The sequence below is a fragment of the Erinaceus europaeus genome, chromosome 7 (assembly GCF_950295315.1).
Source record: "Erinaceus europaeus chromosome 7, mEriEur2.1, whole genome shotgun sequence".
In the NCBI taxonomy this organism is placed as follows: Eukaryota; Metazoa; Chordata; class Mammalia; order Eulipotyphla; family Erinaceidae; genus Erinaceus; species Erinaceus europaeus.
In genome coordinates, this window is record NC_080168.1 from 48790625 (window position 1) to 48815921 (window position 25297).

Genomic DNA, 25297 nt, shown 5'->3' on the forward strand with positions numbered 1-25297 from the left:
AGTAGAAGGTGCTCTAACACATATTTTGGGAAGAAGGAAAATTATACTACTGAGACAGCACACTTTGTTTTTCTTTTATTTTGTTGACTAGGGTTGTCTGTTTTTTGAGAGCACTGTTCACCTCTGGCTTCTGGTGTCCTGAGGGATTGAACTTGGGATTTTGAAGCCTCAGTCATAAGCAAGACTCCTTGCATAACCATTATGCTCTCTCCTCTACCAAAGAACATAGTCTTGTTAAACAACATTTCCTTGATTTAAAATGACAAATGTTGGGCGCCAGCTGGTGGTGCACCTAGTTGAGCGCACATGTTACTATGTTCAAGGACCCAGATTCAAGCTCCCGGTCCCTATCTGCAGGGGGAAAGCTTTGTGAGTGGTGAAGAAGTGCTGCAGATGTCTCTCTGTCTCTCCCCCTTCCTTTTCAATGTCTGGCTGTCTATATCAAACAAATAAAGATAATTTAAAATTCAGTGTTAAAATGATAAATTTTCTAAGTCTCCCTTACCCAACTATTTCTTATGTATGTTTATTGTATAGTGACAGTATCTGTTTATACTATCATGGTTTGTGTCTTTTTAAAAATGTATTTTATTGATTTCATGTTAATGAGAGAGAGGGGAAAAAAGACATAGAGATCAGAGCAGTGTTTAGCTCTGGCTTATGGTGGTGCTGTAGATTGAACCTGGGGCCTTGGAGCCTCAGGCATAAAAGTCCTTAAATATAACCATGATACTGTCTCCATAGCCCCTATGGTTTGTGTTTTATTGTAATTTTAAGGTCATTTAGAAAGTCTTTATCCAATAAAACTTCTATAAAATATAAACATGGCTGTTGATTAGTCTCAGGTTCACAGTAAGTATTACCATGGCCATCATTTTTCTGTCTTGAAGCTATCTCCATGGAGCTACTCCTGTTGTACCAGTTTGCTTCCTAAAAGGAGGAGAGGGAGCAAGAAAGGGATAGAAACAACTCACACTCCTAGGAAATCCTTCCCAGATTAAAAAACATTAAGAGGCAGCTCAACTAAATGCACTACATGGTGCTGGACATGGAGAAATGAAATCTATGTGAGATCACAGTAAGATATCAATGCTAGATCCCTTGATTTTGGTAATCCTGTGGTTCCATAGGACAAACTCCTTGTAAAATATTCAGTCAGTAGGACATGATGTTAATAATTTATTGGCATGAGTCAGACAGAGGAGGGGGACACTGCAAAGTGCAGATAGAGTAAATAAGTGGTAACTCTGGGTAATTCTATGCGTTGTTTTGATTATTCGGTAAATTTGACATCTGAGCAAACTAAAAACGTTTTGGACATGGCCAGTAACTATCCACATGAGGGGAAGAAAGTCAACTAGTTGTCAGTTCTATTAGTGCTCTCAGAATCAGTTTAATGAAACGATTTATCCTATCAATCAGAAAAGACTCAGGGTACTTGAGAGTTCTCTAGTTTGCCACATGATTCAAGGACAGAAGAGTAACTCCTTGGATCCACTGGAGAGTTAACTGCTATAAAAGAAAAATCTTCTCTTCATTCCTTAGGAAGACAGATAGTATCTGGCCTCTTAAATCATAGTCCAAAAGAAAATCGTCTTCCTCTGCTAGTTCTTCTCTCTTTCCTCAGTGGACTAAGTCCTGCAGGGTAAAATACTAAATTGTAAATGACCACAGATTATTGCAGGAAACAACATAAAACAACAAAACAGAATTCCACTTACAATTTTTTCTTCTGTCATTTGAAGCAGAGAAAGCAAGAATACTCTTCTTACAGATACAATTATAGGTGTTAGAGCAATCAATAGTCTCTATTCTCGTTGAAGTTAAAAATGCACACTCTCTTTTCCCAGAAGGCAAAGTCTTTACTGAACAATTACTGTAGAAAAAGAAAGCACATGTGGTCAATTGTTTAGTTATGAAGCTTACAACAATATATATCATAATTTGGGGGCCAGGAGTTGGTGCACTGGTAGAGCACACAGTTTACCAGAACTCAGGTTCAAACTCTTGATTCTTACCTGCAGGGGAGGAAACTTCATGAGTATTGGAGCAGTGCTGCTGGTCTCTCTCTCTCTCTCTCTCTCTCTCTCTTTCTCAATCTCTCTCAATGTCTACCCCCCCCACTCAGTGGCTCTATAAGGAACAACAACAAAAAAGACCACTTTTTTTTTTGACTCAAGTGGAACCATAGTGCTGGCATTAAGCCCAGTTGTAACACTGATAGTAAAAAGAAAAAAGAATATATATATATATATTAATTTAATACTACTTTGTAGGGTCTGCAATATCAAAATCTTAATCATAACTTCATTACTGCAGTTGGTCTTCTTAGTGTTAGACTTGGGAAAAACTGAAAACTATTTTTTTTCTGTTCTCATCCCATCCAACTGGTGGTGGTAGTGTGCAGACACCTACTGAAAGGAGATTGTACTCATGTGATAACTATCTTGTAAATCATTTCTCTAATAAAACAGTAAAGTAAAAAAAAGTTGAAAAGAGAATCACAGAATCATACTAATACCCTTAATCACTTATTTCACACTAGAAACTTTTGGTCAGGAGAAAGAAATTACCTTGCATTATAGCTATGGGAAAATGATAAATTATTTTCTTACGTTAATTTTCCATAAATAGTAAAAAGAACTTAATTTTTTTTTATTTCTTTCTTAGGGAATTAATGTTTTACATTTGACAGTAAATACAATAGTTTGTACATGCATACACCTCCCAGTTTTCCATACAACAATACAACCCCCACTAGGTCCTCTGTCATCCTTTTAGGGCCTGTATTCTCCCCCCAGCAACCCACCCACCCCAGAGTCTTTTACTTTGGTGCAATACGCCAATTTCAAATAACTTAATTTCTATGAGTTTTATGAAGATACACTAAGAGAAAAATGTAGAATTAGAATATATTCAGAGATTAGGTTATTTAATTAATGTTTTGATTTTTCTAAGACCTGAATAGACTATTTCTCTGTCTTTCTTTCTCCCTTTCATGAGAGAGAGCACATGAGAGATAGATGCCAGAGTACTTCTCTGCTCTGACTTGTGGTGGTAGAGATTGAACTTGGGACTTCAGAGACTTACACATAAAAGTCTTTTGTGTGCAAAGCACAAGGACCAGTGTAAGGATCCCAGTTCGAGCCCCGATTTCCCCACCAGCAGGGGAGTCGCTTCACAGGTGATGAAGCAGGTCTACAAGTGTCTGTCTTTCTCTCCCCTTCTTTATCTTCCCCTCCTTCCTCCATTTCTCTGTCCTAGCCAACAACAACGAGATCAATAATAACTACAACAATAAAAAAACAACAAGGGCAACAAAAGGGAATAAATAAATAAATAAATAAAGTATATCTAAATACAGGATTTCCATTTCCACAAGGAGATAGATTAGATGTCTAGATAAAACTATTAGATTAGATAGAACTATTTGCCTATTGAAAATTACTTAAAAAATTAAATGAAAATTTTGTTTAAATATTATTTTTGTTGTGACTGAGAGGACAGCACTGTTCTATCATTTTATTCAGTGCTGGGAACTGAACTCAAAGTCTTATGCAACCAAGGCATGTGCTCTACCACTGAGCCACCTCCCTTGCCTTAAAAAAAAATTTTTTTAACCTTCTTAAATACATTTATGAATTATTAAGAAGACTCAGGGAAAAGGCTAAACACAGGAGGGTAATTAGAAGAGCAAGTGAACCACTGAAACCTATCTTTCCCTTGATATAGGCAGCTGAATAAAAAGCTACAGTACCAGATAGATTCCAAATGAAAAGCAAGTTATTTGGGGTTGAGATCGCCCCCCACCCCACCAAGGTGTATATCTCTAGAGCAAAGTGCCCTAGGATCATCTTGAACCTTGAAAGAGTGAAAATAACCCCACCCAAAAGTTCATATAAAATCATCACCCAAGTAATTCCTGTTTGAGGTTTTGTTTTAAAATATTCTAATGTGCTACTGGAATAAAAAGGAAAAAATGAAATAAGCAGTTGGTAGATTGTATAAGCTGTGTGAAGTGAGGATAAGTAAGTTGTAATTCATGGGATTACAACTATATACCATGCTACAGTGAGCAGAGCATTGTGTGCTAAAGATAGGAACAGAAGAAAGAACTAAGTAGACGCTAAATGTCATATTCCAGAGAAATTTGATGCACACAAATACTTAGCATTAGTGAGATCTTAAGATTTCCTCAAGTGGTGGCATTCATTGTAGCTATGAGTCAAGGAAACACAAATGCAACCGATGGCTTCTGAGGCTGGGAAATTGGAAACGATCAAATTTCTCCAATAAAGAAAACGTGTGCCACCCACAAAAAAGTTCTGAGTCCCTTACTCAAGTCTGGTTCTAGGAACCATGTCATCACCAGGGGGTGGTTATGCAGTTCATTGGGTCATATGAAGATTGTTCAACCCAGAATTCAGCTGATCTTCACCCACTTGCACCTTACACCAAGTGTGAAAGCTTATTCCATCCCAAGCAAGTGAGATAAGCTGTCTCATTACTTCCCTTCGTCCAGCACTGTATTTGTAATTTATTTTTTTAATATTTATTTATTTATTTTTCCTTTTGTTGCCCTTGTTGGGTTTTTTTTTTATTGTTGTAGTTATTATTGTTGTTGATGTTGTTGTTGTTGGATAGGACAGAGAGAAATGGAGAGAGGACGGGAAGATGGGGGCGGGGGGAGAGAAAGACAGACACCTGCAGACCTGCTTCACCACTTGTGAAGCAACTCCCCTGCAGGTGGGGAGCCGGGGGCTCCAACCAGGATGCTTATGCTTTGCGCCACCTTCACTTAACCCGCTGCGTTATAGCCCTACTCCCTTTAAATTTATTTAATGAGCTCTGCAATTCGAACATCTTAATTTGACCCTTGAGCTTTCCTTTGTGTCCTTTGTCTCCCTGAGGGCCTGGACAGGGGTGGGGCTGAGGTGGGTGTTTTCACAGCTATAATTACACTAAGGTAACTAACTGCATGATCTCTTGTGTAGACCTGCAGCCCAGAATTACACTACTCACAAGGCCCAAATTCATAACTTAAAATGCTCCAGGTTCATATTGCCCCAAGGCCATCAACAAAAACAAATGCTCTCTTGAAGGAGCCACCTCCATTTCAGTCCTTGAATAATTAATTCCCACAGCAACTTAGAAAGAAAAGGAAATTCACTTAGTACTACATAAAAAGCGGAATTATGGCCAAAAGTCAGCAGAAACAATAGATACAACCTTCACATATTAGCCTTATGAAATGTAAAATTTAAAATAAGCATGCCTAAAATCTTTTAAGAAATAAAAGACAACTTAAAAAATATAACTTGCAAGAGTTGAAAGAGAGATGCAGGCTGGGAGTATGGATCAACCTGCCAACGCCCATGTTCAGCAGGGAAGCAATTACAGAAGCCAGACCTTCCACCTTCTGCATCCCATAATGACCTTGGGTCCATACTCCCAGAGGGTTAAAGAATAGGAAAGCTATCAGGGGAGGGGATGGGATACGGAGTTCTGGTGGTGGGAATTGTGTGGTGTTGTACCCCTCTTATCCTATGGTTTTGTCAGTATTTCCTTTTTATAAATAAAATATAATATAATATAAAAAAGAAAGAAAAGTTCCTAAAATCAAAAACAGAATAACTTAAGATTTTTCTAAAATAATTAAGTGGGTTAATAGTAGATTATAACTAAATGTAAGATATAGTTTACAAAACACTGTGCTTCAAAATAGAAAGAGCATAGTAAAGGTATGCTTATATCTGTCTATATGTAGACTCACATGTTTATATTTATAAATATGGAAACTATATTACATACAAACATTTCAAGTGAATTTTTGAGATATTCAAAACATTTGTTTGTGTTGTGTGATGGACAGTTCAGTTTATTCACTTAAAGCCCTGATTTTGTTTCATTTTTGTATCCCAAAAGACATACTTCTGAACATCCATTTGACATCATAATTTTTTTATTACTCACAACTTGATATAACACTCACCTTCCTTTAAAACTATACTTCCTAAATGTCTGAATCATTATATATATTCTTATCGATGAGCTCTACTTGAAAATGGGCTAAGCTCTGTAACATTAAAAAAAACATTTTTATACAATCATTACAACTGTAGCATCAATCTTAGGGTTTGAATGTATCCTGAAGACTTACATGCCAGAAAACGTACTACTGTCAATCCATTTCCAATTACTTTCCTTTTTATTATATGACAATCCAATCCAGTAGTTGTCTTGATAAACCTGGGTTTGAATAAAATTCTATAAAGGAAACAAAAACATCCGACTAAAATATCACCTTTAAAGTCAATAAAAGGACAGGTGTATTTTAGTTATATTCCAAAGGGCCTACTAGTTTGGGGGTTTTTTTCTCTGAGCCTGAAATCTGATATGCAGGTGGATCCAAGTTATTGGAGTTCTGGTGGTGGGAACTGTGTGGAGTTGTACCCCTCTTATCCTGTGGTTTTTGTCAGTGCCTGCACTACGAATCCACTGCTCCTGTGGTATTTTTTTTTTTTTTTTTTGATAGGACAGAAAGAAGTTGAGAGGGAAGGGGAAGATAGAGAAAGAGAAAGACACCTGCAGACCTGCTTCACTACTTGTGAAGTGTCCCTTCAGCAGGTGGGGAGCAAATAAAAAAATTTTGCAAATCAATGTTAAAACACTAATAATAAAAATCATTTTAAAATGGCTGCCCATCATATCAGCTATATAAAGCATGTAAACATTGAATTAAAGTATGTAAGAAGAAAATCCTTGTGAAATAATTGAGCATAACCATTATGCTCTGCCCTTACTAGAGTACTTTATGAAGCCATTCAAAATCATGCTCCATAGTTCCATTTAGTTAAGGATGTGAAAAATTATCACTACATATTCATAAGTGGAAAATGGAGTTTCAAAACAAATGTGTTGAAATAACAAGTGTTTGTGGAGAGGTATACATTACAATCCTAAGTCTCATAAGAAAAAAGTCTTGGAGGTTCCCGGAAGATGGTGGACTGAGAAGCTGCTAGTAGCTTCAGCTCTGACCACATCTCTAGAAACGGTAGGATTTTCTGCCTTTAGTAGGCCAGTCAATAAGGGGTCCTAGCAGTGACACCAAGGAGGTGACTATAACTTAATTTGGGTTAAAAAAATAGAGTAGAAAAAAAGGGAAAAAAAATTTTTTTCTTTTAAATTATTAAGCACACCTCCTCCCCTTGCCCCCACCCCCATAACCAGTCCCTGGGGACCAGCTCCTAGCAGGCTCCCCTGCTGAGCTTCTTTCTTTACCAAGATTCCTGTCCCATCAGGGAGTATCATTCATTCTAAGTCTATACCCTTCTGAAACCTCTGGCCTTTTTTCTTTCTAAGTAGCCAACCCCCCCCACCTCACCCCGCATAGCTAATTAAATCATTGAAAATAAATAAATAAATAAACTCTTTCCTTTCACTGCTCTTTTATGACTGCTCTTTTTCTTATCTTTTTCTTTTTTTTCTCTCTTTTTTTTTCTTTTTCTCATTCTTGTCATCCTTTTTGAATTCACTGATACACATTTGGGAATTATTTTGGGGAAGAATCCTGACTCAGAGTGGACTCTCACTGTGAGTATCTCTGTTCAACTTCCCTTCCTCCTTTAGCTACCCCTAGAATATACAGTGGATAGTAGATTTGCATAACTGTCTATTTCAGCTATCCTTGTCTAGTCCTGAGGTTTTGTTTTGTTTTGTTTTCTCTTTCTTAACAATCAGCTGCCTCCCACATGCAGGGGAGTCACTTCACAGGCGGTGAAGCAGGTCTGCAGGTGTCTATTTTTCTCTCCTCCTCTCTGTCATCCCCTCCTCTCTCCATTTCTCTCTGTCCTATCCAACAACAACAACAACAATAATAACTACAACAATAAAACAACAAGGGCAACAAAAGGGAATAAATAAATAAAATAAATATTAAAAAAAAATTAAAAAAAAAAACAATCAGCTGCCTCTGATCACGAGGTTTGAGGTAATCTGGGACAGGGTTTTTTTTTTACCCTGCTCTATTTTATTATTAATATTATATAAAGGCATATATCTTCCCCCCCTTTAGGTTGATCAGAATTAACTCTTAGGGTATCTTTCATTGCTAGGGTAGTGGGAATCTTATCTATTGTGGGAGGAACTTATCTCGTTACTCCTACCTCCTCTACAGACTCTCCCCTTCCTCCTCCTCCTAGCTAATTAAAAAAATTAAATTAAATTAAAAATAATCAAAAAAAAACCTTTCCTTTCACTGCTCTTTAATTACAGCTCTTTTTCTTATCTTTTCTCTTTTCTCTCTCATCTCTTTTTTCTTTTTTTTTCTTTTTTTTTTAATCTTGTCATACACTTCTTCCTTCTTCTTTGCCTTTCTGAATTTGTGAATTATTTTGGGGAAGAAATCTGACTCAGAGTGGACTCTCTATGTGTGTATCTCTGTTCTAGTTCCCTTTCCCCTCTTGTTACCCCTAGAATATACAGTGGATAGTAGATTTGCATAACTGTCTATTCTTGCTATCCCTTCTTTCTTTTCTCTTTCTTCTTCACTGGGATTTGGTTTCTATTTTCTCACACTGGAGAAATTGTTTGGCTAACTGGTAGTGATTAAACTGCTTCAATACTTGCTTCAGTTGCTACTGTAATTTCTGAGGTTGGTGAGTGCAATTGTCATAAAGGTATTTAGTACAGTGTTGCTGGTACTCAAGACACAACAACTGAGGAACAACAGAGCATAAAAAAACAAACACATAAATCAAAAAAATGTGTAGATCAAAAACAAATAAAACTGCTACTCCAATGAATGAAGACAAGAGGCCAGAAGAAACTACAAATCAACCAGAAGTAACCATAGATAAGAAAAGTATGCAAGCAATAATAAAGTTATTAATCACAAAAATGAAAACAACATTGGAGGAAAGGTGGGCAGTATTAGGGAAACAACAGTTGAGACCCCCAAGGAAAATACTGATTATTTTGAGGCAATTAGAGAACTGAAAGATGAAATAGCTGTAATGAAGAAAGAAGCTGAGGCAAGGGAAAGCAGACTAACAAAAGCAGAAAACAGAATTAGTCAGACAGAGCATGAGTTAGAGAAAACGAAGAAAGAGGTGAAAGAGCTCAAAAAGAGATTGAGAGACACTGAAAACAACAACAGAGACATATGGGATGATCTCAAAAGAAGTAACATTTGTATAATTGGCCTGCCAGAGGAAGAAAGAGAGGAAGGGGAAGCAAACATTCTAAAGGAAATAATAGAAAAAAACTTCCCAGACATGAATAACAGAAAGGACATCAAGATTCAAGAGGCCCAGAGAGTACCAAACAGAATCAACCCAGACCTGAAGACACCAAGACACATCATAGTCACAATGAGAAGAAGTAAGGCTAAAGAAAGGATCCTAAAGGCTACAAGAGAGAAACAAAAAGTCACATACAAGGGAAAACCCATAAGATTATCTGCAGACTTCTCCACTCAAACTCTAAAAGCCAGAAAAGAATGGCAAGATATCTATCGAGCCCTGAATGAAAAAGGGTTTCAACCAAGGATAATATATCCTGCTAGACTTTCATTCAAACTAGATGGAGGGATCAAAACCTTCTTAGACAAACAACAGTTAAAGGAGGCAACCATCACCAAACCGGCCCTGAAAGAGGTTCTAAAAGACCTCTTATAAACAAGAACATCACTATAATACTTGCAATATATCAGAGCAAACAAAAAAAATTTTTTTGAACAATGGCACTACAATACATTAAATCTATAATATCATTAAATGTCAATGGCTTAAACTCACCCATCAAAAGGCACAGAGTGGGGGGATGGATCAGAAAACAGAACCCAACCATATGCTGCTTGCAAGAATCCCAACTGTCACAACAAGATAAACACAGACTTAAAGTGAAAGGATGGAAAACTATCATACAGGCTAACAGACCACAAAAAAGGGCAGGAACAGCCATTCTCCTCAGACACGATAGATATAAATTAAATAAAGTAATAAAAGATAGGCAAGGACGTTACATAATTATTAGAGGATCAATCAGCCAAGAAGACTTAACAATTATTAACATCTATGCACCCAATGAGGGACCATCTAAATACGACAAGCACTTACTGAAAGAATTTCAAAAATACATCAATAGTAATACAATAATAGTGGGAGACTTCAATACCCCACTCTCACACTTAGACAGATCAACAAAGCAGAGAACCAACAAAGATACAAGAGAATTGAATGAAGAGATTGACAGACTAGACCTCTTGGACATTTTCAGAGTCCTTCACCCCCAAAAAATGGAATACACCTTCTTTTCAAATCCACATAACACATACTCAAGGATAGACCACATGTTAGGCCACAAAGACAGCATCAATAAATTCAAGAACATCGAATAGATCCCAACTATCTTCTCACCACAGTGGAGTAAAACTAACATTTAACAACAAACAGAAAATTATTAAAAGTCACAGAATTTGGAAACTAAACAGCGTACTCCTTAAGAACCACTGGGTCAGAGAGTCACTCAAGCAGGAAATTCAAATGTTCCTGGAAACAAATGAAAATGAAGACACAACCTATCAAAATATTTGGGACACAGCTAAAGCAGTACTGAGGGGGAAACTTATAGCCATACAATCACATATTAAACACCAAGAAGAAGCTCAAATGAACGACCTTACTGCACACCTCAAGGACATAGAGGAAGAGGAACAAAGGAACCCTAAAGCAACCAGAAGGACAGAAATCACTAAAGTTAGAGCAGAAATAAACAACATCAAAAATAAAAGAACCATACAAAAGATCAATAAAGCCAAATGTTAGTTCTTTGAAAGATTAAACAAAATTGACAAACCCCTAGCCAGACTCACCAAACAAAAAAGAGAGAAGACTCAAATTCATAGAATTGTAAACGATGGAGGAGATATCACAACTGACACCACAGAAATCCAGAGAATCCTGCGAAACTTCTATAAAGAACTATACGCCACCAAGCTAGAGAATCTAGAAGAAATGGAACAATTCCTAGAAGCATATGCCCTTCCAAAACTGAACCAAGAAGAACTACAAAATCTAAATTCATCAATCACAAAGAAATTGAAACCGTTATTAAGAATCTCCCCAACAACAAAAGTCCTGGACCAGATGGCTTCACAAATGATTTCTACAAAACTTTCAGGAAACAGTTAGTACCCATACTTCTTAAGCTTTTCCATAAGATTGAAGAAACAGGAATACTCCCTTCTACCTTCTATGAAGCCAACATCACCATGATACCAAAAGCTGATAGGGACAGAACAAAAAAGGAAAACTACAGACCAATATCTCTGATGAACATAGATGCCTAAATATTAAACAAGATCTTGGCCAACCGGATACAGCAACATATCAAAAAGATTGTTCAACACGACCAAGTGGGATTCATCCCAGGAATGCAAGGCTGGTTCAACATCCGTAAGTCAATGTCATGCACCACATCAATAAAAGCAAAGCAAAAAACCACATGATTATCTCAATAGATGCAGAGAAAGCCTTTGACAAAATCCAACACCCATTCATGCTTAAAACTCTACAAAAAATGGGAATAGATGGGAAATTCCTCAAGATAGTGGAGTCTATATATAGCAAACCTACAGCCAACATCATACTCAATGGACAGAAGCTGAAAGCATTCCCCCTCAGATCGGGGACTAGACAGGGCTGTCCACTGTCACCGTTACTCTTCAACATAGTATTGGAAGTTCTTGCCATAGCAATCAGGCAAGAGAAAAAAATCAAAGGAATACAGATTGGAAGGGAAGAAGTCAAGCTCTCACTATTTGCAGATGATATGATAGTATACATAGAAAAACCTAAAGAATCCAGCAGAAAACTACTGGAAGTTATTAGGCAATATAGCAATGTATTAGGCTACAAAATCAATGTACAAAAATCAGTGGCATTTCTTTATGCAAACACTAAATCTGAAGAAGAAGACATCCAGAAATCACTCCCATTCACTGTTTCAGCAAAATCAATCAAATACCTAGGAATAAAGTTGACCAAAGAAGTGAAAGACTCATATACTGAAAACTATGAGTCGCTACTCAAGGAAATAGAAACTGATACCAAGAAATGGAAAGATATCCCATGCTCATGGATTGGAAGAATAAATATCATCAAAATGAATATTCTCCCCAGAGCCATATACAAATTTAATGCAATACCCATCAAAGTTCCACCAAGCTTCTTTAAGAGAATAGAACAAACACTACAATCATTTATCTGGAACCTGAAAACACCTACAATTGCCAAAACCATCTTGAGGAAGAGAAACAGAAATGGAGGCATCACACTCCCAGACCTTAAACTATATTATAAAGACATCATCATCAAAACAGCATGGTACTGGAACAAAAATAGGCACACAGACCAGTGGAACAGAATTGAAAGCCCAGAAATAAATCCCCACACCTATGGACATCTAATCTTTGATAAGGGGGCCCAAAGGATTAAATGGAAGAAGGAGGCTCTCTTCAATAAATGGTGTTGGGAAAACTGGGTTGTAACATGCAGAAGAATGAAATTGAATCACTTTATCTCACCAGAAACAAAAATCAACTCCAAATGGATCAAAGACCTAGATGTCAGACCAGAAACAATCAAATACTTAGAGGAAAACATTGGTAAAATAGTTTCCCACCTACACCTCAAGGACATCTATGATGAATCAAACCCAATTGCAAGGAAGACTAAAGCAGAAACAAACCAATGGGACTACATCAAATTGAAAAGCATCTGCACATCCAAAGAAACTATTAAACAAACAAAGAGACCCCTCACAGTATGGGAGAAGATCTTCACATGCCATACATCAGACAAGAAACTAATCACCAAAATATATAAAGAGCTCAGCAAACTTAGCACCAAGATATGAACAAAACATTCACTACAGAGGAGATTCAAAAGGCTAACAAACATATGAAAAACTGCTCTAGGTCACTGATTGTCAGAGAAATGCAAATTAAGACAACACTAAGATACCACCTCACTCCTGTAAGAATGGCATACATTAAAAAGGACAGCAGCAACAAATGCTGGAGAGGTTGTGGGGACAGAGGAACCCTTTTACATTGCTGGTGGGAATGTAAATTGGTACAGCCTCTGTGGAGAGCAGTCTGGAAAACTCTCACAGGCTAGACATGGACCTTCCATATGATCCAGTAATTCCTCTCCTGGGGTTATACCACAAGGACTCCATAACACCCAACCAAAAAGAGGTGTGTACTCCTATGTTCATAGCAGCACAATTCATAATAGCTAAAACCTGGAAGCAACCCAGGTGCCCAACAACAGATGAGTGGCTGAGAAAGCTGTGGTATATATACACAATGGAATACTATGCAGCTATCAAGAACAATGAACCCACCTTCTCTGACCCATCTTGGACAGAGCTAGAAGGAATTATGTTAAGTGAGCTAAGTCAGAAAGATAAAGATGAGTATGGGATGATCCCACTCATCAACAAAAGTTGAATAAGAAGATCTGAAAGGGAAACTAAAAGCAGGACTTGACTAAATTGTAGGTAGGGCACCAAAGTAAAAACCCTGTGGTGAGGGGTAGACATGCAGCTTCCTGGGCCAGTGGGGGGTGGGATTGGGTGGGAGGGATGGGTCACAGTCTTTTGGTGGTGGGAATGGTGTTTATGTACACTCCTAGTAAAATGTAGTCATATAAATCACTAGTTAATTAATATGAGAGGGGGAAAATTAATTGTATATCTCGAAGTTTTTCAAAACACAAACTGAATCTTTTTAATATATAGGCTGTGTAATTGATATGCAGACTCTCTCAAAAGCCTACACCAAGTAGATCAGAAGCAACCAATGGTACAGCTATATACAAGATGCTGGGTACTATACAGCAAACCCTTACAAAAGGACTTTTCAAAGTTAACCCAATTACCAAATAATGTGATGATAACATTAACTATCCATTGTCTTTTTGAACCCTAAGACAGCAGGAACCTTACATCTCCACTATAGAGCCTCTACTTCCCCCAGTCCTGGAACCCTTGGATAGGGCCCACTTTCCCGTATGCCTCTCCCAATCCATATCAAATAATACTGCATCTGCCGATCACAACCTAACAAACGCAACGATTGCCACCTCAACATGCTTCACTTCAGACTGTGTCCAGAGACTTCACATGTGGAATGACAACCCTTCAGCTTCATTACTCGGGTGAGACCTTTCCTTTCATAGTATACTCTAATTCCATCTCAGGAGGTTCACTTTCTAACAAAGTCCCAAAACCTAGATATACACCAGTTTCTGTGAGAGAGAGCTTATGTTCATACGTATCCATAAACTACTGCAAAATATATACCTGAAAGCAGAAGTACACTAGAGTTTGCAGTGAGTACCCCCCTAACACTTCCTCTCCACTATTCCAAGCTTTGGGTCCATGATTGCTCAACAATTTGTTTGGCTTCGTATGTTAACTCTCTTTTCAGTCACCAGGTTCCAGATGTCATCAGGATGCCGGCCAGGCTTCCCTGGACTGAAGACCCCACCAATGTGTCCTGGAGCTCAGCTTCCCCAGAGACCCACCCTACTAGGGAAAGAGAGAGGCAGACTGGGAGTATGGACCGACCAATCAACGACCATGTTCAGCAGGGAAGCAATTACAGAAGCCAGACCTCCTACCTTCTGCAACCCAAAACGACCCTGGGTCCATGCTCCCAGAGGGATAGATAATGGGAAACTATCAGGGGAGGGGGTGGGATATGGAGATTGGGTGGTGGGAACTGTGTGGAGTTGTACCCCTCCTACTCTATGGTTTTGTTAATTAATCCTTTCTTAAAAAAAAAAAAAAAAAGAAAAAGAAAAACTATTGCAGGGCTGGGTAGTGGTGCAGCCGGTTAAGTGCACATAGTACAAAGCACAAGGACCCACACAATGGTCCCAGTTCAAGCTCCCTGCTCCCCAACTGCTGAGAGGATACTTCACAAGCAGTGAAGCAGGTCTGCATGTGTCTATCTTTCTATCTTCCCCTTCCCTCTCAATTTCTTTCTGTCCTATCCAAAAAAAAACATTGCCACAGGAGCAGTGGATTCGTAGTGCAGGCACTAAGTAGAAGCAATAACCCTAGAGGAAAAAAAAAAAGAAAGAAAAGAAAAGCCTTTCTGTATGTTGTTCAATAGTTAGAAGGGATGAAGAGAAAAGAAGAAACAATATTTGGAAAAATTTGCTATATTCAAAATGTAATGTATCTAAGTGATAATTTATGTGATGACTGAACGTATTTTTAAGCATAAGTCATATTAAAACACAGAAAACTATTGTATTACCAATATCTTAAGTTCTTTGATGTTGTCATTTAAAATATCTGTTTGATTTGCATCTAAACCTTTAGTGATTTCCCCCAGATGGTGAATAGAAGTTTCAGGCTGATCTTTGCAAACATTTCCCCTTAATCAAAAGTTTGTGTGAATAGCTTCTATGAGTAATAAATGTTAAAGATAATTTCAATATCTGGTTGTGACTGGACTTTCTATTTTTATTTTTTAATATATTCATCCTGATAAAATATTTAACAATGCTGGTCAAGGAAATATTATCTACAGATGCAGCGCAAGTCTAATTTAATCTATTACACCTGCTATCACTTTATGTTCTTCATTATTATTTCCATTTTTCACATGGAAAAATTGAGGCACAATGAGATTTACCCAAGGTCACTCAGCAAGCAAATGACAAAGACTGACCCCAATTTGACTAGCTACTAGATTCCTAATAGTGACTACCAGGGAGGACTGGTGGAAAGGACTTTGGAGTCCTAGTGCATGATGGTAGAAAAGATCTTAACTTGGAGTGTTGAGAGACACCTAGCACAGGGAGATGAGAAACTGTACCCATGTGAATATGCATACTCTAAACCACTAACTCCCACAGCCAATAAAATGATTAAAAAATAGTAACTACTAGAATATATTGCCTCTGGGTTCTTAGTTGGCAGCTCATAGGGATTAATACCAGCTGGTTCCAGGCTGAAATTTGAGTTAAATACTTCATCAAAGAAAGAGGAGCATGTTTCTCTGTGAACAGTTCTCTTGCAGACTCTTTTAAAAAGGAAAATGAAGGGGTCGGGCCTTAGTGCAGCGGCTTAAGCACACATGGCACAAAGCGCAAAGACAGGGGTTAAGGATCCTGGTTCCAGCCCCCCCCCCGGCTCCCCACCTGCAGGGGAGTCACTTCACAGGTGGTGAAGCAGGTCTGCAGGTGTCTACCTTCCTTTCCCCTCTCTGTCTTCCCCTCCTCTCTCCATTTCTCTCTGTCCTATCCAACAACTACATCAATAGCAACAATAATAATAATAACCAAAACAACAAGGGCAACAAAAGGGGAAAAATGGCCTCCAAGAGCAGTGGATTCATGGTACAGACACCTAGCTCCAGCAATAACCCTGGAGACAAAAAAAAAAAAAAATAGGAAAGGAAAATGAGGAGCTACATGAATGTGGTCATAGGTTCAATTCCAGCACCACATATGCAAGAGCTAAGCAGTGCTCCAGAGCCTCTATCTTAGTCTCCCTCCCTCTCTCTCTCTCTCTCTCTCTCTCTCTATATATATATATATATATATATATATATATATATATCATAGAAATAAATAGATCTTTAAATCAAAAGGAGGGGTGGGCTGTGTCACACTTGGTGAGTGTATGCACAACCATGCTCAAGGACCAAGGTTCAGACTCCCCAAGCTTCACCTTCGGGGGGGGGGGGGAGCTTCACTACAGGTAAGCAGTACTACAGGTATCTCTCTCTCTCTCTCCTTCTCTACTTAACTCTACCCTCTAATTTCTCTCATCCTGTCAAACAAAATAAAAGGGAAAAAGTGGCCACCAGGAGCAATGGATTCACCACGCAGGCACAGAGCCTCGGTAGCAATAACAAAAAGGACAAATAAACTTACAAAAGGAAATAAATAGAGGGCCAGGCAGTAGCACAGCAGGTTAAGCTCACGTGGTGAGCACAAAGACAGGCATAAAGATCATGGTTTGAGCCCTGGTTCCCCACCTTCAGGAGAGTGGCCTCACAGCCAGTGAAGCAGGTCTGCAGGTGTCTTTCTCTGCCCCTCTCTGTCTTCCCCTCCTCTCTCCATTTCTCTGTCCCATGCAACAACGAACAACATCAACAACAAGAATAACCGCAACAAGGTTACAACAACAGGGGCAACAAAAGGGGGAAAAAATGGCCTCCAGGAGCAATGGATTCATGGTGCAGGCACTGAGCTCCAGCAATAACCCTGGAAGGAAGGAAGGAAGGAAGGAAGGAAGGAAGGAAGGAAGGAAGGAAGGAAGGAAGGAAGGAAGGAAGGAAGGAAGGAGAGGAAGGAGAGGGAGGGAGGGAGGGAGGGAGGGAGGGAGGAAGGAAGGAAGGAAGGAAGGAAGGAAGGAAGGAAGGAAGGAAGGAAGTTGAGTAGGGGATGATTACAAAGATCCATATATCTATATCTTCAAGGACCTTTCTATCTTGAAAAGAATCATGGTCATCATATTAGATAATATGTGTTGACTACATGTCTACTAGCAATCTAGGGTTTTCTGGGAAATTCTTAACTATATAATTTTTGCTCACTCAGGGACAGAAGAAGTAAACTTTCTAGACTCCCTCCTGTCCTCAGTGTCTTGGATCCAAGGGGGAGAGACAGAGTACAGGAAGATAAAAGTGAATAGAACAGTCCATGTTACCAATTCTTCCCAATCTTCTATCTTCAGGAGAGACAATCGGTTCATTTGGCAAATATTTTTACACTCTTCCCAGTCGTAATTTTCAGTGGTGAAATAATAACAGCTAACTCCACAACAGGACCAATTTTCCTCTAGGGGTTTGTCTACAACATATAAAGCAACACATTTAATTTACTGCTATATGGCATTCCATGATCACAGAAATATATCAGTGCTCTGAAATTAAATCAAACTTTAGTAGCTATCAGTAATGGCTCCTTGAGATTCTAGAATGGCACGAGATGTTCGTATCCCCATGTTCACTGCAACATTATTTACAATGTCTGAGATGTGAAAACAGCCAAAAACAAAACAACCATCACTGACACATCAATGGATAAAGAAAATGTAGCAAATGCATATAAAAGGAGGAAATTCTGCCATGTGCAACAGCATGGATGAACTTTGAGTTTACTAGACTAAATGAAATAAGTTGATTACAGAAAGAAATGATATATAATTCAACTTACATGAAATATAAAAATTATAAAACTCAGAGAAATAGGAAATAGAGCCCTCATTGCCAGGGTTGAAGAAGAGGGAAGTGAGACAATGTCGTTTAATGAGTGTACAGTTTCAGTCATGCCAGATCAATAAATTCTAGAGATCTGGTATACAACATAATGTCTATAGTTAACAATAGTGAATTGTGAGCTTAAGACCTTGTTTAAAAGTCCCCCCAATAAGATAAATACATAAAATATATTTTTAAAAGGGAGATCTCATGTTGGATGTTCTTATTATACACAAAGGGGAAAAAAGACACATATTGTATAATTTCACCCATATGTGATATATAGGGAAAAATACAAAAAAAAAAAAATTTTAGATAATGAGACTAACCATTCACTACCAGGAAGAAAGGGGGAAATAAAGGTGAGTAAATTAGTAACAGGGATAATTCTATAGTGAAGGATAAATTTGAATTTTTTACCATGAGCTTAATGTAGTAGGTGCAATTATTGTTTTTCAATGTTGCATACCTGAAACTTAACATGTCACAATGCAATACTACTTCAATAAAAATAAATCAGAACTAGACAAAACTTTTGGAGATGATAAATATTTCTCTCTTAAGTTGTGCATAGTGTTAAGATACATATGTTCAAACATCAGACTGTGGACATTAAATATGCCCAGTTTTTCACATTAATACTTCAACAAAGGCTTTTTTTTTTAGTAAGATTTTTATAAAGTTTGTAAGCCACCTTCTAAACAATGAGTTATTAATCTTTGCAATTTTTTTCTTTTCCCAATATTTATTTAGAGTGCAACAAATTCTTAAAGTAACATTGCTGGTCAGAGAAATAACTCACTTGAATAATGTGCTGCTTTGCTATTTGCACAAGCCACATTTAAACTCTCACACACACACACACACACACACACACACACACACACACAAGAAAGGAAGCTTTGGAGCTATAGTATCTCTATCCCCCCCCCCCCCCCCCCGCCGCCATTCCCACCCTCTCTACTCCCAGGATTATCGCTGGGGCTGGGGCTGGGGCTGCACTACAAATGCAGCCATTTTTTCCATTTTATTGGTCAGGACAGAGAAAATGAAAGAGGAGTGGGAGATAGACAGGGAGAGAGAAAGATAGACACCTGAAGATCTGCTTCACCATTTGTGAGGCAACTTCCCTGCAGGTGGGGAGCTGAGGCCTCCAAACCGGATCCTTACGCAGGTGTTTGTGCTTCGTGCTATGTGCACTGCTCAGCCCCTGCTATCTTTCTCTTTCTCTCTGCCAAAAGTAAAAAAGGGCGGGGGAGGGGGAGGGAGGGAAGAAGAAAGAGAGAGAACAAGTACACGCAAATAACCATACTATATCTAAGAAGCACATATTAAAAGTTGTCTTAGAGCAGGACCAGGTGGTGACACACTCAATTGAGCACACATGTTATAGTGCACAAGGACCTGGGTTCAAGACCTCAGTCCCCACCTGCAGAAGCGAAGCTTCACAAGTGATGAAACAGTGATGCAGGTGTCTCTCTATATTTCTCCTCTCTTTTTCCCTTTCATCTCTGTTTTTCTCTGTCTTTATCCAATAAACAAATAAAATACAAAAGATTTATTTATTTAAAAAATAGTTGTCTTGGGGCTGGGAGACAGCTCACCTACACACTTCTGCATGTTTGAGGACCAGGTTCAAGTCATAGCACTGTAATGGAGCATTACACACAAAGGCAGCTTCATGAGTGGCGGAACCGTACTATACAAGGGCTAGGCGGTGGCACAACTGGTTAAGCGCACATAGTACTGGCAAAACCATCCTGGTTCGAGGCCCCAAATCCCCACCTGCAGGTGGGTTGCTTCACAAGCAGTGAAGCAGTTCTGCAGGTGTCAATCTTTCTCTCCCCCTTTCCGTCTTCCCCTCCGCTCTCAATTTCTCTTTGTCTTATCCAATAAAAAAATGGGAAAAATGGCCACCAGGAGCAGTGGATTCATAGCACCTGGCACCAAGCCCTGGCAGTAACCATGGAGGCAAAAAAAAAAAAAAAAAAAAAGGTACTGTGCTGACCCTTCTTCTCTGTCTCTATCTGGTATTGAAAAGGACTCTTCCAAACATGGTAGGATCATTCAGGCACACACACACAAAAAAAAACCACCTTTCCTGGCTTGTATCTAGCTTATACATAGCCCTTTACAATGTCCTAAGCCTTGCCTACTAATCCATTATGCATCAAAGTTTCTAGAGGAGGACATAATAATGAAGAATCTTCTAATCTTTTGTTTGTTTTCCTCATTACCTTGATATTGCAAAGACTTTGAAAGGTTCTTTTTTCTATGGCATATGTTCTTTTCTGTAAGGTGTTCTTTTTTCTGCTGAATGCCTTCATTCCTGGGGATATCATATTCTGAAGTCTTATTCATCCAAGGTTGCCCCTTTAAACAGTTGTTATTTTTCACAGTGTTGTGCTTTTGAGTGAGATTCTGTAGCATTTCCTCCAGTTGATGTTTTTCTTCAATGTGCTGAAAAACTAACCGTAATAGCATAAATGTAACATGAAAAGTACTCCTACTGCTTAAATGTCAAAATGTAAAGCAAAAGAAAAAAGATCTCACTTTGACAATCAACCTATTTCATTGATTAGTAATTTGACATTTAAAAAGTAACACCTTGAAAAATTGACCACAGAAACAGAAACATTAAATTTCTCACCTTTACCATCTCAAAAGTAGCATATACAAAATAATATATTTGAATGAAATTATTATGTCAACACTTTACCCTTGGTTTCATTTCTTTTTAATAGCTGAGTGTTTATAAATGGTACAATGTAAAAAATCAGACATTTTAAATCAGACAATGTAAAAAAAAATCAGACAATGTAAAAATCAGACAATGTAAAAAATAAGACATTTTCTGATTGAAATGTTGCATTAAGAACATGTCCGAGAGGTGGTGCAGTGAAAAAGCTTTGGACTCTCAAGCAAGAAGTCCTGAGTTTGATCCCCCGCAGCACATGTACCAGAGTGATGTCTGGTTCTTTGTCTCTCTTCCTATCTTTCTCATAAATAAATAAAATATTTAAAAAAAAGAACATGAAAAATTAGCACAAGGATTGCAGGAGTAAATCAAATAGTTGTATGTAAAAAGGGATGATGATCCATATATATAATTTGATCTGTGTGTAACACATTGGCCATTTTCTCCAATGATATCTAGGAGTTAAAACTAAAAGGTAAAGGTTGAATTCAAGATTACCTAACATCCATATCCATGTATGTAACCACTCTTTATGAAACTATTTATTATGTATTTAGAAGAAAAAAGAGAAAGACATAATTCCTTTTATCTACTTTTTTTTTTTTTCCTTTTTAGATACAGCCACAGAAGCAGAGACTCAGAAAGAGAGGCCACGGCACCAAAGCTTCCTTCAATGTGGTAAGGGCTGGGCTCGAACCCAGGTGGCACACACGGCAAAGCAGCACACAATCCCAGTGAGCTATTTTGCCAGTCCAAAAGTCATAATTTCCTTTGAACAGCTGTTTCTCCGAGAATGTGTATCTACAACTCACAACAATCTAAAGCCAGCCGAGTATTTCTTAAGCCTGTGTCAGAAAGAATTTTATGTAAGGAGGATGAAACAGCTAAGCACTGCTGTAGTCGTTCAAATAGCTGAGTAAATTAGAAATGGCTCTGCTGTGTCTTGGGAAAAGTCACAAAGAAAGAGCTACCCTGAACAATCCCTGATGAGAAGAAACAGTTGGTGGAGCACAGCTAATTAGTGATTACTGCAATTATTCAGAAAGACCTGAGACAGAGAAATTGAGAGACAAGGGGGAGACAGAGAAGAAGAGAAAGACCTTCACCGCTTCTGAAGCTTCCCCTATGCAGGTGAGGAACGGGGGGGGGGGGGGGGGGGGCGGAACTCAGATCTTTTGATATGGTTATGTTTGCACTCAACCGGGTGTGCCACCTCTCAGCCCCAAAGGATTTGTTTAAATCACTTACCCTTTGTTCCCAAAACTGTGACTGCCACTGACAGAAGTAAACAGAGGATCCCAAGAGTCATTGCAATGAGATTCCAGGGCACTGAAAATTTTTTAAATAAAGAAGGAGGAAATTAATCATCCAAGACAATGGCTGGCCCATCACAAACTTAAACCTGGCAAATGATTTGAAACAAAGGCAGAAACATCTCCAACAATTAAAAAAAATAATAAAAATTAAAAATACCATGCAAACTGGTTTAAATTTGTGATCAAGTAATTCCAGTGTGAAAGTCTCATATTTCTGAGGCCAACAAGATGGCTCAGTAGTAGAACACCTGCCTTGCATGTCTAAAGCTCTGGGTTCAATTTGCACCAATATCTGATTAACAAAGACAATTCCATTGGGGATGTGTTTTGTGTTCTCTCGCTCTCTCTCTCATTATGAAACTAATTACTAAAGTTTCAGATTTCTGATTGGCATACATCTATCACACACAAGAACAGTTCATCTCTTAGGAAAGTACACATAGGGGAGCGGGGCATCTGGGTGGTAGCACAGGAGGTTAAGTTCACATGGCACAAAGCTCAGGGACCACATAAGGATCCAGGTTTGAGCTCCAGGTCCCCACCTGCAGCGCTGCACAAGCGAAGCAGGTCTGCAGCTGTCCATCTTTCTCTACCCCTCTCTGTCTTCACCTCCTCTCTCGATTTCTGTCCTTTCCAACAACAACAGCAATAAGGACAATAACAACAACAAATGGAGAAAATGGCCTCCAGGAGCAGTGTTTTTATGAGAAATGGGTAGCCAAGAGTGGCTATTCTGAAGTTACAAATGTTATTGTGGTCATTACTTAAAGAAGCTTCTAGGGCCAGGAAATAGCTCATCCAGATAGTGTGACTGCTTTGTCATGTGTGCAACTCAGGTTTGAACCTGGTCCCCACCACATTGGAGAAAAAAATCTGTAATGTAGTGTCATTCTCTCTCTCCTGTCTCTCTCATATGTCTAAAAAACTCAAATAACAGTAGTGAAGTCTTAGCATTTAGAAAAAAAAAATCTAGATGGAGTCGGGCGGTAGCGCAGCGGTTAAGCGCAGGTGGCGCAGAGCGCAAGGACCGGCATAAGGGTCTCGGTGCAAGCCCCCGGCTCCCCACCTGCAGGGGAGTCGCTTCACAAGCGGTGAAGCAGGTCTGCAGGTGTCTTTCTCTCTCCCTGTCTCCCCCTCCTCTCTCCATTTCTCTCTGTCCTATCCAACAACAAAGCATCAATAACAACAACAATAATGACTACAACAATAAAACAACAAGGGCAAAAACAATGGGAAAATAAATAAATTAATTAATTAATTTAAAAAAAAATCTAGAAATTATTATTTATTTCTTTTTCATCTATTCTTTTTCTCTAGAGAATGCTATTTTAATTTTACTTTAATGTTCTTTATATCTGAAAGTCTGATCTTTATCACTAATATTGAAGCAGTTATCCTCAATTTAGAGTTTGTGACAATATATGAAGATAGAAAGAGAATAAAAGAATCAGAATGTCCCTTTTGGTTTGGACATCTTTTCTTCACTGCCACTTAAGTCTGGTAAAAATTGAAAACATGTGAAAAACTTTTATCAGAATAAAAAGACCAAAACACTTAAAGAAAACACAGCATTAACACATTATTTTTCATTTCTTAGACATGTCCTAAGAGTTTCATATCTTTAGTAAATGCAATGTTTTCTTAAGAATAGTCTATCCTATAAAGGCTCAATGAATTTTGATGACCAAATATAAAAAACAATGCTTAGTAGCTGCTCAAATTTTTTTTAAAAATCAATGATCCCTTTGTTTTCATAGACATTTTATTTATTTACTTATTTATTGTCACCAAAGTTATCACTGGAGCTCAGTGTCTGCATAACGAGTCTGCTACTCTCAGTCGTCATTTTCCCTTTTTTTATTATTATTTTTATTTATAAAATAGAAACAGAGGGGAGGAGAGAGAAAGAGAGACACCTACTGCTGAAGCTTTCCCCCTGCAAATGTGCATTGGGGGGCTTGATCCAGGGTCCTGAGCATGGTAGCATGTATTCTCAACTTGGTGCATCACCACCTGGGCTATCTCATAAGTTTGTATACTTTTTTTTTTTCTGCTTCCTGGATTATTGCTGGGACTTGGCGCCTGCACTATAAATCCTCTACTCCTGGAGGCTATGTTTTCCCAATTTTGTTGTCCTTGTTGTTATTGTTGTTGCTGTTATTGACAGAGAGGGGGAGAGAAAGATAGACACCTACAGACCTGCTTCACTGCTTGTGAAGCGACCCCCCTGCAGGTGGGGAGTGGGGAGCTGGAAACTGGATCCTTACACCAGTCCCTGCACTTTGAGCCATGTGCGCTTAACCTGCTGTGCTACCACCCAGCCCCTATACATATTTTTAAGGTTTTACAATTCTACCCCATTATGGTTTCACATTACCAACTGAAAATCTAATATCCAAATAGAATCTTTTTTCTCAAACATCAAAAGTTTGACTATCTAAAAGAGAAAGGTAAATCTAAATACTTAAACGATATACCTTTAGGGAAGAGGGACTTAATATATATATATACCTTTATCATCTTTTATCCCAGATCCTTGAACACCATCAGGCTTTAATCTATTCTGTGACTCTGAAGAAAACTGAAGAAATTTTGGTGTTGAATAAATCACTTCCTGATTGCTCATCTCTAGAGTTAGAAGAAAAGTTAAGTTTTGCATTAAAACTCTAGGATGATTTCTGTCTAGAGAAGTTTACATATCAGTTTGCAGGAGCATACTACATTTAAGATATATGTGTACATATCTGTCTGCATGTGTATGTTAGTGTGTTTTTATTCACACCTTCAAATATCTAAATCAACTAGATTTACATAGAAATGGAAACCCTACTCTTGCGTAGGAAATATTAAAATTTACCTTGATCCTCGATTTTTGTATTATTCAGAGTGAAAAGATGATACCACAGAAAAATAAAATATGAAGGACAGATTGCATATATAATCATTCTTTACATTTTAATACATAAAGTGTTCTACATGATTAAATTCACA

General features: G+C 38.3%; 1 protein-coding gene across 1 annotated transcript; it reads right to left on the bottom strand.

Moving 5' to 3' along the window:
* Nucleotides 1-1164: 1164 nt before the first annotated feature.
* Nucleotides 1165-24932, bottom strand: LOC103107080 (killer cell lectin-like receptor 2). The gene is made up of 7 exons (XM_060193505.1): nt 24818-24932; nt 22239-22328; nt 20530-20760; nt 17740-17882; nt 6161-6267; nt 1722-1876; nt 1165-1638 (listed from the first exon to the last, which is right to left on the bottom strand). Coding segments are annotated over exons 1-7 (843 nt in total). The 3' UTR covers nt 1165-1636.
* Between the last annotated feature and the right edge of the window lie 365 nt (nt 24933-25297).

Excerpts from the sequence above, each read along its gene's own strand:
- LOC103107080 (XM_060193505.1), bottom strand. The coding sequence starts at position 24,932 with ATGAGCAATCAGGAAGTGATTTATTCAACACCAAAATTTCTTCAGTTT. Across the intron at positions 22,329-24,817 it reads TGGGATAAAAGATGATAAAG|AATTTTCAGTGCCCTGGAAT; the intron begins GTATATATATAT and ends CTTTATTTAAAA. Across the intron at positions 20,761-22,238 it reads CACAGTTTTGGGAACAAAGG|TTTTTCAGCACATTGAAGAA; the intron begins GTAAGTGATTTA and ends TATTACGGTTAG.